Source organism: Carassius auratus, unplaced genomic scaffold, assembly GCF_003368295.1.
Source record: "Carassius auratus strain Wakin unplaced genomic scaffold, ASM336829v1 scaf_tig00040663, whole genome shotgun sequence".
Taxonomy (NCBI): Eukaryota; Metazoa; Chordata; class Actinopteri; order Cypriniformes; family Cyprinidae; genus Carassius; species Carassius auratus.
In genome coordinates, this window is record NW_020526604.1 from 87,459 (window position 1) to 105,096 (window position 17,638).

The following is a 17,638-nucleotide window of genomic DNA, read 5'->3' on the forward strand; positions in this document are numbered from 1 at the left end:
CCCTTTACTGCACCCCTGGAACAGTGTTTTCTCATAGTAATTTTGGAAGCTGATTATTATTATTATTATTATTATTATTTTAAATGAGTCACTTCTTTTTGTTATCCTCAGGTGAAGGGGTGTTGGAAGAACAATAAACAAAGACCATCAAATCCACCCTCAGACTCAGTTTACGAAGAGATGAAACGGAGTAATTTGGACGGCTAGCCCACTGTACGGACGTTCATCAACCCTCCACTAAATATCTGTGATATAAAGTTTATCTCTTATTATTTTGAATGGCAAAGCTTTCAAATGATTTATTGCTTCATATATCAGTTTCTCGTTTACATTTTTTTCTTAACCCTCTTTCAGTTCAGAGAGAGAGAAACATAATCTACCTGATCTAATGATGAAAACAGAACTGTGGGAACTTATTCAAAAGACGTGAAATGCATACCAATAAATACATATCAGTGCAGTTTCTAACAGACATGAGTAAAACAGTAAAACAGTGAGCACTTGTAATAGTTATCTTACACAGTTATCATTGCAGCTCCATATGTTTCGCTATGGTTATATTTAAGATGCTGTAGATCAGGACCAATTTAAAAGTTTAAGTTTAAAGAATAAAATAGATGTAGCAGTTTAAGAGATATTATAAAATTTGTAACTAAATATTGCAAAAATAGTAAGCTACTTGTTTACACAGTTTGTATTTTACTCTCTGATGTCCATCTCTAAACTTGGTCACCATTCTTAACCAAACATCTTCCTTTGCAGTTGTGGTCATGTCTTCCTTTCTATAACCTTAGAATGCATCAAAACAAGTCACACTGACATGTTTCTAGCGCTGACTAACAATGATGAAGTTTAAAAAGTATACTGTGTGTGCAGATGAGGCTTTTATGTATTTAAAGAGCATATATTACATAACAGCTTGGTTGCAGTTTTTATTAATTTTTAAGTTTTTAAATGTAATGTTTTGTCTCTGACAAGAGTGTCTCTTGTCTTTGTATTGTGCAAAATAACATTGAAAAAAAATGCAACAAAATATTTAATTAAATAATTGTCAAAATTATTTTAAGCCACTTTAGGTGGATTTCTTATACACTATTTTTTCACAGTAATACACATTATATTACCAACAAATTATTTTAAGAAATTCTCAGAATGACATTACAAAGCACTAAATGTTGTGAATCAGTCTGTACAAAACTGAGTATTTTTACATGAAAAGACAAGTTATTTACTTTAGCTTAGAGACCTCTTAACATATAAAACATAGGAAACAGCTCATCATTTAATGAATCGACAGCCTATGGGCTAATCTTCAGCATGTTTTACAGTAAACAATATATTTGGATTGAAGTATTTTTAGAGTTTACACTGAAAAAAATTCTGTTTTAAAAGAGAAGTCACTGACTTTTTGTGGCAGGAGTGATTCAGCTCATGGCATTCTCATTCATTCCTATGGGATCCGTGAACAGCGACTGAGTGTTGTACAACTCTGACTGAACTTCAGTGATGTCAAGGGTGTAATGTGATTGGTTATTAAGGCACACGTGATCCAAGTTGACCATTACGCTTTCTCCAATAGCACGTAATAAAGACCCTAAGACAATCTCTGTACCCTGTCGAAGGGTCTGTCCCTATATTCAGCCCAAGACATGCTTGTAGTCTCAAGCACTCCATTGTGACCTTACTAAAGTGGGCATTGAAAAAGATGAACTTGGATCAAAAAAGAAGATATATAATTTGAAACAGACAGACAGTGACATTTCTGTAAACCCAGATTTACACTGATAGGCTATTAATTGAAGGAAATAAATGTCAATGTTTAGATAAATCAGCTTGTACAAGTTATGAAGAGATACAAAAAAAGGTATCAACTGGACAATATCAAATTATATACAGAGATAAATAACTCTGTAAGATCTAAAACAAATGATGTAAGATCAAAATGGGAAAAAAAGATGTAGGCATTACCTTGACTTGAGATCACTGGGCTAAAATATGTCCTCTCCCACATACCTTAACAAGGTTAAGAGTTTTTTATCTGATAAGGATAAAAACGGAGACAGATATCTGTTAAAGATATTAAAGATAACAAGTAAAAAGGCAGTTAACTGGAAATGGTACAAAGAGGTTCTGCCCACAAGAGAAGAATGGTTTCAAATAGTAGCAGACATCAAGTAAATGACCTACTTACATTTGCATGTAAAATCAACTCCAACTTTGCTTCAAAATGCATCACAAGAACACAAAAATCACATGATCAATAAAAGAAATCAGTTTCTTGAAGTGACCATCGCAGGAGCAGTCAAGTTCAGTCCTAGAACCGCTGTCCGGCAGAGTTTAGCTTCAGCCCTGATCAAACACACCTGAACTTGCGAGCCTGCCCTCCAACAAAAAACGACCATATAGGTTGTTTGTGCAAGCACCTTATTATGACCTATATTTACGTATTAAAGTTAAGCGGCCTCTAGCAGGCGTAAAAATAATGACAGTATCTCGATGCCTCTGTCATCATGAAATGACGCATAACGTCATTACCAATCAAAACGCACGTTTATTTAAATGCAATGTGTGGACTTTTTACACTGATCTCACAGTATTTCGTACATATTTTACTAGGTGGCTTATTCGTTCAAATGACCACACCTAACCCCACGCCTAAACTTAACCCTCACAGAAATCATGCTAAATTATGATTTATCGAGTATATACATTTTATGTGCACATCCGTTCCCTGGGATCGAACCCATGGTAGCATGATTACATATCAAGGTATAACGCAATAATCTACCTACTGAGCTACACGAAATGCAAATCAGAATGCAAATAAAAGAGTACAAAACATTAATATGAAAATGACCTTTTGACCATAGGGGCGCAATTGTAGTATACACTCTGATGGGTCGTATTTCAGGGATTTAGACAAACAACCTATACGAGCGTATTGGTTGGAGGACAGATTGGAACTTGCTCATCAATGTCTTCAGGATCACGAAGGCCAGGCCACTAGAAGGCAAGCCTGCAAACTTAAAGGGGTCATATGATGCAATTTCAAGTTTTCTTTTTCTTTGGAGTGTGTTCACGCAAAGAAAGAAGGCATAACTTTGATTCTTGCAGTTGAAGTTCAATTAAATATTTGTAGAGTTTACACAAAAAATTTGGTTCGGATGTTTTATGAGAGAAGTCACTGACTTTCTGCGTCAGGATTCAGCTCACGTCATTCTCATTCATTCCTATGGGATCCGTGAACAGTGACTGAGTGTAGTATAACTCTGACTGATCTTCAGTGACGTCAAGGCTATAATGTGATTGGTTATTAAGGCAGACTGTACATTATCCAAGCTGACCATTGCACTTTCACCAATATTACGAAATATAGACCCTCTAATCTCCCGATAGAAAGACATAAGCAGAAGAGGGTTTTTTCAGGGTTGGAGCTGAACTCTGCTGGACTGTGGCTCTCTAGGACTGTTCTGAACCTTTGGACCATCTCACGCTCCCTTCACTAACAGATTTCTGGAAGGGCCCTTCATGAAAAGATTCAGCTGTTCAGTTTTGTTGGGAACGTCCCTACAAATGGCAATGTTGTAATTAGCCAAGTATAGGAAGGTCGGGACACCTGGTTTGAAAGAATTGCACCTCGCATAACACCTGTGTTTGACTTTACCCTGACTTGGTAAAAAGACAGAAACTGAATGCACATTACACCTCTATAGTGTTCAATCATCTTCTACAGCTCACCCAAAATATTGTTTTCACATTAAATATTAGCCCTAATTATGATCACATACTTGAATATTTTATATTATCGACCAATATGTGAATCCTTTGACCAGACTACACATGAGATAAGTTGTGTTGGCACAAATTAATTTAGATGACATAAGCATGAGCCCCGTCAGACTGGTCGTGGCGGAGGTGTTGCAACAATATATAGTGATATTCTCAATGTTACCCAGAAAACAGGATACAGGTTTAACTCTTTTGAAATACTTCTGTTAAATGTTACACTGTCAGACATGCAAAAGAAATCTAATGTATCTCTTGCTCTGGCTACTTTGTATAGACCCCCAGGGCCATATACAGAATTCCTAAAAGAATTTGCAGATTTCCTCTCTGACCTTCTAGTTACAGTTGATAAGGCGCTAATCATGGGAGATTTTAATATTCACATTTATAATACAAATGATACATTAGGACTTGCGTTTACTGACCCAATAAACTCTCTTGGAGTCAAGCAAAATGTCACCGGGCCCACTCATCGTTTTAATCATACACTGGATTTAATTATATCTCATGGAATCGATCTTACTGCTATAGATATTGTACCTCAAAGTGAAGATATTACAGACCATTTCCTTGTATCGTGCATGCTGCGTATCACTGATATTAACTATATGTCTCAGCGATACCGTCTGGGCAGAACTATTGTTCCAGCCACCAAAGAAAGATTTGCAAATAACCTGCCCGATCTATCTCAACTGCTATTTGTACCCCAAAATACAAATGAATTAGACGAAATGACTGACAACATGGGCACTATTTTCTCTAATACATTAGAAACTGTTGCCCCCATCAAATTGAAAAAGGTTAGAGAAAAACGTACTGTGCCATGGTATAATAGTAATACTAACTCTCTCAAGAAAGTAACTCGTTGTCTTGAACGCAAATGGAGAAAAACTAACTAGGAAGTTTTTAGAATTGCATGAAAAAACAGTATGTCCAGCTATAGACAGGCTCTAAAAACTGCCTGGGCAGAGCATATACACAAACTAATAGAAAATAACCAAAACAATCCAAGGTTTTTATTTAGCACAGTGGCTAAATTAACAAATTACCAGACGCCACCTGATTCAAATATTCCACCAACGTTAAATAGTAATGACTTTATGAATTTCTTCACTGATAAAATGGAAAACATCAGAAATACAATAGCGAATGTAGATTCTACAGCGTCTAACACTTCAGTTTCATCCATCGCACCCAAAGATAAACTGCAGTGCTTTACAACCATAGGACAGGAAGAGCTAAATAAACTTATCACTGTATCTAAACCAACAACATATTTATTAGATCCTGTTCCCACTAAATTACTGGAAGTGCTGTTACCTGTAGCCGAAGAACCGCTTCTCAATATCATTAACTCATCATTATCTTTAGGTCACGTCCCAAAACCATTCAAGCTGGCGGTTATCAAGCCTCTTATTAAGAAACCAAAACTAGATCCTAGTGTACTGGCAAAGTATAGGCCTATTTCAAATCTTCCATTTATGTCTAAAATTTTAGAAAAAGTTGTGTCTGCTCAATTAAGCACCTTCCTGCATAAAAATGATCTGTATGAAGAATCCCATTTGTTCTCAAGTTTCAGGCCCCACCATAGCATAGAAACTGCACTTGTTAAAATTACAAATGACCTGCTCCTTGCGTCAGATCAAAACTGCATCTCATTTCTAGTCTTACTTGATCTTAGTGCTACGTTCGACACCATAGATCATGACATACTCATAGATCGATTACAAAACCTATACAGGTATTCAAGGGCAGGCTCTAAGATGATTTAGATCCTACCTGTCCGATCGCTACCATTTTGTTTACTTAAATGGGGTGTCATCTCATTTATCATCAGTAAAATATGGAGTGCCACAAGGATCCGTCCTAAGTCCCCTTCTATTTTCAATATACATGTTGCCCCTTGGTAATATTATTAGAAAATACGGAATTAGCTTCCACTGTTATGCTGATGATACTCAGCTATATATATCAACAAGACCAGATGAAACTTCTTAATTATCTAAGCTAACAGAGTGTGTTAAAAATGTAAAAGATTGGATGACAAATAATTTTCTCCAATTAAATTCAGATAAGACAGAGATATTAATTATTGGACCAAAAAACACTACACAGAATCTTGTAGATTACAATTTGCAGCTAGACGGATGTACTATTACTTCCTCTACAGTCAGAAATCTGGGTGTCATATTAGACAGCAATTTGTCTTTTGAAAATCATATTTCCAATGTTACAAAAACTGCATTCTTCCATCTTATTAACATTGCCAAGCTACGAAATATGTTATCTGTTTCTGATGCAGAAAAGCTAGTTCATGCATTTATGACCTCTAGGCTGGACTATTGTAATGCACTTCTAGGTGGTTGTCCTACTTCGTCAATAAACAAGCTACAGGTAGACCAAAATGCAGCAGCTAGAGTCCTTACCAGGTCAAGAAAATATGATCATATTACCCCAATTTTACAGTCTCTGCACTGGCTACCTATTAAGTTCTGTATCAGTTACAAATTATCATTACTTACCTATAAGGCCCTAAATGGTTTAGCTCCTGTGTACCTAACTAGCCTTCTACCACGCTACAACCCATCACGCACCCTAAGGTCACAAAACGCTTTTGGTAGTTCCTAGGATAGCAAAGTCCACTAAAGGAGGTAGAGCTTTTTCACATTTGGCTCCCAAACTCTGGAATAGCCTTCCTGATAATGTTCGGGGTTCAGACACACTCTCTCTGTTTAAATCTAGATTAAAAACACATCTCTTTCACCAAGCATTCGAATAATGTATCTCTTAAATTGTGAGTGTAGTTGCATCTGATCAAATGTGCATTTTTATTCATTAGCTTGGGTTAAACTAATTTTAGTTTGTTGGATCAGCAGCTATACTAAGGATGTCTCTATTTTGTTTCTATGTTTTGTCACGGGACAGTGGTAACTAGGATTTACACAAGCTCCAGTCTGGATCCAGAACACCTGAGAAGAGATGATGCTGACCCTCAGAGGACCTCAGATGATGCTAACCCTGAATCAACAAACATAACTAACAAATATTGCTACAAGTGTGACTGCATCATTTAACAATTATTAATTAATAATATTAATAATGTTCATCGTCTAGCTGACTACGTCTTGTATTAATTTTTTCTAAAAATCCTGTCAAACGTGCACAAACTGACAGTCACCACCATAAAGCTACTACTAAATATTGTAGAAACATAATTTTCTGTAAAGTTGCTTTGTAACGATTCGTATTGTAAAAAAGCGCCATACAAATAAACTTGAATTGAATTGAATTGAATTGTGCAAAACATGCATTAGAATAAATATACACTGAACCATAAATGTTGTGTATGAATCAGAACCTATGCACACATGAAAATTGTAATTGATACTGATTTTGTTTGCCTTCATTCAATAAACTACAGCCCTGGTGAACAGACTCTGTGCCTTGGTCAGAAAGAATGATCTTTGGTGCCCCAAACCAGTGAAATAAATGAATGCAGTACACAACTGCTTCATATTTAGTCAGAATAGCATTGGCTATGTTGTGTAATGGTAAATAAATGTACTCATTTACATTGTTGGTCCAGGTGACTTACCCCACTAAATTCATGTTAGCTGTTAACAAAACATAATCAGTCTATGTCTCACAGCAATTGAGAAAAGGAAAATATTTAGTAGCCTTTTTAACCATTTATCAATGTCCACCTCATTTCAGGCCAGTATAATCTAACTGAAATGGCAAGCTTGTTTTTTTTTTTTTTAATTCTAAAATAAAAATTGGCTTGCCTCTTTTTGTCCAGCAACCACTTCTTCTAAACTTTACATTGTTTTTTGAGGAGATGTGATAAAGTTTGACATCTTTTGAAATAGCTTTATTGTTAAAATATCAAATATCCTGCAATGAGGTTCTAAAGGCCTAATTGAAGGAATACACCCATTTAAACCGAAATTAGAAAACAGGTCACGGTCAATGTGCTAGTTGCTATAAGTCAGTTAAGTATAGTTTCTTGACAAGCACTGACTTTTTGTTATTTTCAAGTCTTGGTGTATCACTATACCTCACTTTACTATGAGAAAACGTGTCATTGTAGAGCAGTTATCACTTAAAGAACTTCTGCTTACCGTCAACTTGGAAACTGGAGGAACATCTGCAAATTAAATATTGCTGCTCTTTTTTTAAGAGAAATGGATAAAAACCTTGAGTTTTTTTAATTTAGAATTTCTTCATATAGGTTTGAGCTATATGAGGAGCTATATTCCAGCACTGTATTAGTAAGAAGGTAAACAGATTTATCAAATAGGATATTAGTTCAAATGTATTCAGTGTTGCCATGTCCGCGGGTTTCCCGCGAAATTGGGCTACTTTAACACTACTGTTGCCAGTTGTTTTTATGTCCGCGGGTTGAAGTTACAGCAATAACGTGAGATTTGTCCCATAAGATGCCAAATTTACAAGTGAAACCGCGTTGCCTAAAAACGTGTCTCTTATCCTCGGAACGCAATTTTTAGCCGGGGACCCCATCGAAAGCAGCAATTTTGACTGGCAATGTTGCAGGTTTTGTTGTAAAAACCTGGCAACCCTGAATGTATTGCTGCTCTATATGGAAACGGCAAAACCCTGAGTTTGGACTTCAGCATGGACAGATTACACTAATTTGCAATGGAAAAATTAAACTGCAAAAACTCGGACATAAGACAAAAACAAAGAAGCAACTTCAAAAAAAATAATAGAACATTAACTGGAGTGTGAGAATCATTTTACTATGCTGCAGTGCAGTAAGACATGTGTCCCTTTTTGCTTTCCTTACATCCAGTTGTGTTTGGTTCATTTGCATGCGGCAGTGTTGCCAAATCCGCGGAATTTAGACTACTCTGGGGCAATGTTTGATTAAATATTATGACACAGACCTGGCAACCCGAGGGAAACGGGAATTCCAAGGGGAACAGAATCGACTGCTACAACAGTCACGCAGAACTGTGAAGATGGCAAGTCTTGTGAGATACAGTTTTCTATTGATCTGTATCTGTTTAAGAAGCACTTCGTGGGCAAAATCAATGCTGGAAGGTATGAAAATGTTTATGCATGACTTGACTCGAGTCAGACTTAAGTTACACATTTTAGGACTTGAGACTTGCTTGACAAATATTCTTAAAAGACTTGACCTTGACTTGATATTCATGACTTGAGACTTGACTCAGACTTGAGTTAAATGATTCGAAATAACTTGTCTCTTGTTCAGTAAATATCTGTTTGTAGTGTTGAGCGCGGTAAAGTTAGTTTTAGGTATGATGTCAGCTGGATATTCGCATAGGCTTGCTTTAGGGACCGTCTGCAAATTTACCTCTCAGTACAAAAAGTCCAATAATTAATACAAATTATGTTTTCAATGCCGCAGTAAATGCGTTGTGGGAAAACTGACTGAAAATATTTAATCCAATATGTCACTACAGACATTATATCCCTTATTATATGTACAGTACACAAGCTATTTTCTTAAAAATATATAATTCTCCAAAAGTTTTTTTTTTTTTTTTATGTTCCAAAGGATGTAGGACATGTGTAGTTACAAGACTGACTTACTACAGATGACATTTTGCCAATATCTCCCTTACTGTAAGTACAGTAAATAATTATTCTTAGAAAATAATTACTGTAATTGACCTAAAGGGTGTTTTTATGTTCCAAATGTTGTAGTATGTTTGTAGTTACAAGACTGACTTACTACAGGTGAAAGTTTGCCAATATCTCAGTACAGTACATAATTATTCTTATAAAACAATTACTGTAAATCACCAAAAGGTTTTTTTTTGTGTGTGTTGGGGGGTAATGTGTTACAAGTAACACGAGTTACGTAATTATATAAGTTTATTCGAGTAGTTAACTATTAAAGTAACACATTACTTTTTAATTTATAAGAACTTCTCCGAGTTACATTTTCAAATAAGTAACAGCAGTTACGTTTTTCCCCATTTATTGATTAACAGCTCTTCTGTCCCCATGTTGAGAGAAACTGGGAGTATGTTACTAGTTCTTGAATAAATGGGAACATCCATTTATTAATGAGATTAATGCTTTATGAGATTAATCTCATTCTCAAAAAAAAAAAAACACCTCAAGATGAATAAAAACAGCGAAATGCAACTCAGAATATAATGCAAGATTTAGATACACCGTCTGGTGCACCTGGACATAGTCAGCTTATGTCCAAGTAGCGCTACTACCCTACACGCCATGCCTCTCCTCTCCTGATCCACAGCCACCTTGATGCTACTTCTGCAGCATCAGTGGCCAACTTGATGGCCTTCGCTGGCTCGCCCCTGTGATGCCAAGCATTTTGTAGGCCCTGCAAAGGGATTGGCCCACAAACCCTCGACATCCCACTTCGACGGGTTGGCATATTGCCCGCCACCCATTGCTCCGGCAATCCTCCACAAGCTGGGAGTACTTTGCCCTCTTTCTTTCATTGGCCTCCTCCATACGGTCCTCCCAAGGCACTGTGAGCTCCAAGAGAATTACCTGCTTGGAGGCTTCTGAGGTAAGCACAACGTCTGGCCTTAATGTTGTTATGGCCACTGCCTCAGGGAACTTCAGCTGCTTGCCCAGATCAACTGACTGCTCCCAGTCACGCGCCGTTGCAAACAGGCCAGAGGAGGTCCCCCCGGGCAGCTGGTGTTGACATCTCCCCAGCTCTGACAAAAGCAGTGGTCTTCACTGGGCGGAGGCTCTTGCTGTGGCTAATTCCACTGCAGATAGAATCCGCTACGGCTTTTAGGACCTGGTCATGCCGCCAGCGGTAACGCCCTTCACCCAGGGCTTTTGGACAGCAGCTCAAGATGTGTTCCAATGTTCCTCTCTTCTGGCAGAGGGGGCCAGAATTTTATCCTGTAGGGTTCAGCCTTCCAAAGCTCAGTCCATGTGACTTTGCGCTCCACTGTTTGCTCCCATCTTGTCCAGGCGCCCTGTTGCCGCATCCCAGACATCTGGCAAGCTCGCTTCTCCTCCACCCCTGCACGCACCTCCTCCAGAATCAGAGACCTCCTCTCTTTCCCTTCCGCTTTGTCATAGTGAAGAGTTCTTCTGCTGCCCAGGCCAGCTCTCCCCTGTGCTACTGAGCCCACCAACACCTTTTGTCGTAGCCTTGACTCCGCATCATCCACTGCCACAGTAGCCCTCCACTTCCGCCCTGTCCTGACCTCAATCCCAGCCTGGGCAACCTTTGGATCACTTGAATCTCGATACTGTAGAACCTCCCTGGACCGCATCACCATGAACTCCTCGCTCAGGCTGCTCATGGGAAGCTTCAGCTTGTTGTTCTGCCCATATAGAGCGATGTTGCTCAGGCTTCGAGGCAGTCCCAGCCACCTGCGCAGAAACCTGCTGATCCTCATCTCAAAACCTTCCACCATTAAAATGCGGACTTCATACACCAGGAGGGGCCATAGGATCCAACTTCGAAGACATCAAACACAAATTTGAGGACACATATTCAGGTGATTCCCAAATGCACAACCATCGCAATTCAGTCTTCAAACACAAACTATGCACTTTCTAGCGATCTTTTTTCTATCTGTTGGTAGAAAAAAAAGCGTTTTCCCTTGTTAATAAAAAGAAAATCACGTTTCGGATATATTGTAAATAAAGGGGAAAATAGCACATGCCCTCGTGCTAAATTAAGAATTTGTGAATTTAAAAACCCCATTAAAGTTTGATTTAAGTAATTGATATGACTATATTATTTAATTATAATTTAAAAATAATCTGATTATATTTTCCCATAATGTTCTTAAGGATGATTTCATGTAGAAAACAGTAAATCAGAAAATAAATCAATTTATCTGGGTTTCAAAAGACATTCACATTGTGAATTTGTAATATGGGACAGGTTGTGCTGAAATCTGTGACATAATTTTTTTGTCTTAGAAATAGTTTAATTATAGCAACTATTAATAGTTTTATAAGCAAACGTAATTTTTTTCTGCATTAAAGGGGTTATGTGTAAATATGTATGCAGAAAGTTTTGCAACATATTATGTACAACTACATAAAATAACATAAAACCTAATTTAAAATGTTTTTAACATTTCCTAGAGGGTTCATCCAACTAAAATGGCCTCAATAGAAATGGAACGTGAGCACACTCAAGAAGAGGAGCACACCAGGGAATGTGCATTCCAGGGAATGTGGAACACACCCTGTTCCTCTCATACAAGGCAATGTAGCAAAGTATTTCAGAGGAGGTGACCCCACTGTAACCCAAGAGCGATTTGACAAGTTGTTCCTTAACGTCATCATTCAAGGACTGCATCCACTTCACACTGTGAAGAGACCAGAATACATCGATTTATTCAGAGAGATTTTACCCAGCAGGCATTTGATGTCCAGGAGAACATTGGGAAGAATGCTTGAGGATGAGTATATATCAATGAAAAGCACACTGTCTATGATTTTGTCCAAACAGACACGTGTATGTACCACAACAGATGCATGGTCTTCAAACAACAGAAGCTTCCTTGGAGTGACTATCCACTGGATAAACCAAGAAACATTAACCATCTGCTCTGGAGCATTAGCCTGTCGTAGAATTAAATGCGCCACACATATGATGTTTTGGCTGAGATGTTGGAAAATGTGCACAGAGATTTCAACATAAAAGACAAGGTGACCGTTACAACCACAGATAATGGTTCAAATTTTGTGAAAGCTTTCAGTGTCTTTGCAGAAGTTCAAAGAACAATCCCAGACAGAGAAAAGGATGATGAGGAAAAAGAAGAAGATGAGCACACTGTCTTAATAGATATCACAGACATTTTAAATGACAAAGAAGAAGGCTACAGTCTCCTACCTTATCAGCAATGCCTGCTACACCCTCAACCTAGTAGCAACAAGAGACATTGAGAGTGCTTTGTCACAGTCAGAGGCCTTCAAAAATGTTCCAGGCACTATGGAACAAGCAACAAAGAAGCACACCAGCTTCAGACATAATCAAAGAGAAGCTAGGCTGCCAGCTGATAGTTCCCAGTCCAACAAGGTGGAACTCCACTTACCATGCCTTGGAACGCTAGAATACCTGTATCCAGACAAAAGAACAAGAACTCCAGGAGACCTGTGAGAGGCTTCAGGTGACTCGCTTCAAAGCAGTGGTGGACAGTAACGGAGTAGCTTTACTTCGTTACTGTACTTAAGTATATTTTTCAAGTATCTGTACTTTACTGGAGTAGTTTTATTTTGAGTAACTTTTACTTTTACTTCACTACATTCCAAAGCATAAAATCGTACTTTTTACTTCACTACATTTCATAAAACATATCGTTACTCCCTATAATATATCACGTGCTCCGACACGCAGAAGCGGTGTCTGATTCATCATGAACGAACTGAGTCTTTTCAAAATATACTTTTAAATCGGATCGCGAGTCGCACCAAACGATTCGTTTACGAACTAGAATGATCCGATTGCAGCTGTTCTGGAGTCGACCACTCACTGATTCAAATGAACCGTTTAGTGCGAGTCTACAGAAGCAAGAACCGGGAGATCTTGTGAGCGCGCGTGCATCTGATGTTGCTAAAAGTAAGTTATTAATGTCGAAATTTTGGATTAATTATTGTAACTGAAAATCATATTTAGGTCAAAATTGTCAGTTGTTTGGGAACTAAATCCGTTGTAAAGAGTGATATATTTAAGCCCACTGAAATGCTCGAGTGCAGACGATGCAGACACATCAATTTTAGGTAAAAAAAATAAAAATAAAAAATAAAAAAACACAACCTTAAAATAACACAGATTAAATACAATAACTCATGCACGTTCAAATTCCCCGCTGCCGTAATGTTATCAGTTTTATTAAAATGTCCTATGTGACGTCTGTTTTTATACTGTTTATCAACAGTAACGTTATATTGTTTGGATTAACTAGACGAGTAGACAGATATGAATGTTTATTCATAACCGTACTGAAAATAAGTAAATATTGTTAGCTGATCCTAACTGTCTACCTAACAAGCTTGTTGGTGCTAAGTTGAGGTAATTTTTATAAATAATGTCCAAATGTTTTTATTCAACCCCTATATATATGTATGTATATATATATATATATATATATATATATATATATATATATATATATATATATATATATATATATATATATATATATATATATATTACATCTGGGTAGAAAAGAAAGGATGTGATGTTCAGAACATGGTAAATACAGTAATTATCAAAGTGGGAAGAAATGCACCCCCCGTTTGGCCAGGGGTGTTTTTAAACCACAGACAAGGTTTGAGAAGGAAAACAAATAATTATGAAAATACAATTATATTTTCCGTAATGTTCTTCCTAACTTCAGGCCTTATTATCATGTCATATATACAGTACAGACCAAAAGTTTGGACGCACCTTCTCATTCAAAGAGTTTTCTTTATTTTCATGACTATGAAAATTGTAGATTCACACTGAAGGCATCAACACTATGAATTAACACATGTGGAATTATATATGGAATTATATACATAACAAAAAAAGTGTGAAACAACTGAAAATGTGTCATATTGTAGGTTCTTCAAAGTAGCCACCTTTTGCTTTGATTACTGCTTTGCACACTCTTGGCATTCTCTTGATGAGCTTCAAGAGGTAGTCACCTGAAATGGTCTTCCAACAGTCTTGAAGGAGTTCCCCGAGAGATGCTTAGCACTTGTTGGCCCTTTTGCCTTCAGTCTGCGGTCCAGCTCACCCCTAAACCATCTGGATTGGGTTCAGGTCCGGTGACTGTGGAGGCCAGGTCATCTGGCGCAGCACCCCATAACTCTCCTTCTTGCTCAAATAGCCCTTGATGCCTTCAGTGTGACTCCACAATTTTCATAGTCATAAAAATAAAGAAAACTCTTTGAATGAGAAGGTGTGTCCAAACTTTTGGTCTGTATTGTAACTTTGATGTTCTGTAAAACTACAAACTTTAAAATACTTTGTTCTTACTGGTGAAGATCAGATGGTCATCTCTGTTTACTCTCAGGTACATCACAGTGTAAGCTTCACAGTTAACATTACTCTCATCAGCGTAGTCCATATCATCAACAAAAATATATCTTGACTCCATATAGTGGTTATTTTGGAAAATATCCCAGGTATTTTGAGCAGTAGGATTATAAAATATGTGCTAATATAAAATTAAATTAAGTAGCCTATATAAAATTGAAAACATCTATCTTTCAGTACTTTTTTACTTAAGTACATAAAAAATCGAGTACTTTTGTAGTTTCACTTGAGTAAAATTGAAAAAGGAGTACTTTTACTTTTACTGGAGTAATATTTTATTATATGTATCTGTACTTTTACTCAAGTACTTGATTTGTGTACTTCGTCCACCACTGCTTCAAAGTGGCAGAACTCAACTTCATACATGAGTATGTTCAGGTAAATATCCTCTTTATTTTGATATGTGAACTGGTGTTGATGCTGTAATTCATGTATCTGCTTGAACATAAAGGCAACCACTTACATCTGTGTAACTGAATGTTAAACTACCACTACTTAGAATGATGATGATTCTAAATAGGAAAACTCTTGTTATCATTACTATCACTTACTATCACTATTATTGCTATCAGTTTTCAGTAATTTATGTATTCCTTTTCTTTGCATCTTTAAGGTAATGGCACCTCTGGCCAAGGCCATTGATGTACTGCAATCTGATAAAATGGCCTACACTGGAGTGTTGGTGCCAACCATCTCAATTCTCCTCGATCGAATGGAGCATATAAAGCATGAGGCAAACATACATCACTGTAAACAAATGATAGATGCAATGGGGTGAAGCAGTGGGGTGAAGCAGAGGTTTGGATACATTTTTCAAGATGCAAGGTTGCTCATAGCCTCTGCAGCTCAGTACTCGGTTTCAGTTTATTTCACAGTACACAACAAGTTCCTGTAAAAAAGGACTACCCAGAAGCCATACCGGCTTATAAATAGGGCCCTTCAAGACACATAATCAGCACTAATAACATTAGTTATTAGTTATTAGATATTTTTAATTAAATCAGTGTAGTAATTCCGCTTCCTTATTCGTATTAACTTTGTGAGTCTATTTCTAAATGTAAAATATTTTCCTTTATTGTCATTAGTTGGATTTTTAATGTAGCATTTGTAAAGCTTATTTTTTCTTTTAATTGATTTTAGGATTCCCTTTGTAAGCCAAGTATTTTGATTGATTGTATCTCCTTTAACATTTTTTTCTGGTATAGTGATATTAATACTGTTGGTTAATTCATTAATAAAAGCACTATAAGATTCTTCCGGAGTATTCCAGCTAAATACAGAATCCCTTGTTTTATGCCTAAGATTACTAAGCAGTTTATCTTTTGTTGTTGACTGGTCATAGTATCCAGGTCTATGAAAAGTACAATTGGAAAATGATCTGTGATATCTGACATAATTACACCAGTCAAAATGTACATGTATATTTGTAATAATATTATCAATGGTGGACTTAGTTGTTTCTGTTACTCTCGTATATGAGCTTATAGTTGGAAAAAAATTTGAAGAATACAAACAATTTAAGAAATAATTTTTTTGCACCGTCATCTTTAGCTAAGTTGATGTTAAAATCGCCAAGAATAAAACAATGTTTATTCATGTAATTGAGGCTACTTAATATTTCATCCAGTTTGGTCAAGAAACAATTTAAGTCGGAGGTCGATAGACTATTCCAACAATTATACTTTTCATATTTTCATTATGTATTTCAATAAATAAGGAATCTGATAACCCATCATCCAAAAGTAGGTCATCCCGAACAGTTACACTCTGCTGTATGTTGGCATATAAGCACACGCCCCCACCCGGTTTGCTTGTTCTATTTTTATTATAGAGCACATATCCGTCCATGTTGAGTGTGATCAGATATGTCTGCTCATTTATCCAGGTTTCACTACATCCGATAATATTAAAATGTAGTATTATGATGCTTTATTAGGCTTCTCGTGTTAAGATGTAATAAAGAAAAAGGAAGTTTATCAAACTCTACAAAATTTTCAGGCAAGACACATTTACATCTGAGTTTTTCAAAGCAATGTTGTTCAAGCACTTCATGATTCCTAAAGGTAATTAATTCATCAAACCCCATGTAATATCTATATCAAAGAATGGTTGAAATCCCAAGTTTTAGAACATTTTAAACCCCGTATAGAACCTATAAAATCCATTTCTCGATAGTATATAAAATAAATAAATAATAATAATAATATGAAGAAGAAACTCAACTATGACTTTTGCTGGATCAGAGCCAACAAGTCAGTACAAAGATATATATTTACTCACTTAGTTTATAGTCAACTAGTCATTACACAGTCCAGGATTATAGGCGCAGGTTTTTTTACATTAGACAGCTTATTTTAGACGTGCCTCTGATCTGATTTGGTCAGTAAATACAGGCGTCCGTCCTGAGTCCAGTTGGCTGCAAGTTTGTCCTTATACTTTTTCCGCAGATCGTCCAGTAGTTTGGCCTGCTTCGGCCCGCTTTGGCCACATCTCCATGATGTACATCTTTGGTGTTGATCCCTTAAGTCGTTTTTTTTTTTCGTCCTGTAAACCATGTCTCTTATATTATAATTAGAAAACTTGACTATTATCCCTCTTGGTCTTTCCCTCCCAAATCTGGATCCCAAGCGGTGACACTTGTCGATGTCTCCAGGCTTCACATCAATGTTAAGATTGGATTTCATAATCACATTACTTGTATTTTCACGGTCATTCTCCAGGACACCATAGAGGACAAGACAGTTTCGCCTGGAATACTGTTCTTGCTCATCCAAGATGTCCTCCATTTTATTGTATTTGTTTTGTAGATCGATAACT

The 17,638-nt window shown here is 36.8% G+C and overlaps 1 protein-coding gene across 1 annotated transcript in view; it reads left to right on the plus strand.

Annotated features, from left to right (window-relative positions):
* The window catches only part of LOC113084796 (uncharacterized), a 39,048-nt gene that overhangs the window by 2,177 nt on the left and 19,233 nt on the right, over window positions 1-17,638 (plus strand). The window contains exon 3 of the mRNA XM_026254976.1: window positions 8,692-8,850. Within this exon, the coding sequence (XP_026110761.1) occupies window positions 8,692-8,850 (159 nt within the window). The remainder of the gene's footprint in view (window positions 1-8,691; window positions 8,851-17,638) is intronic.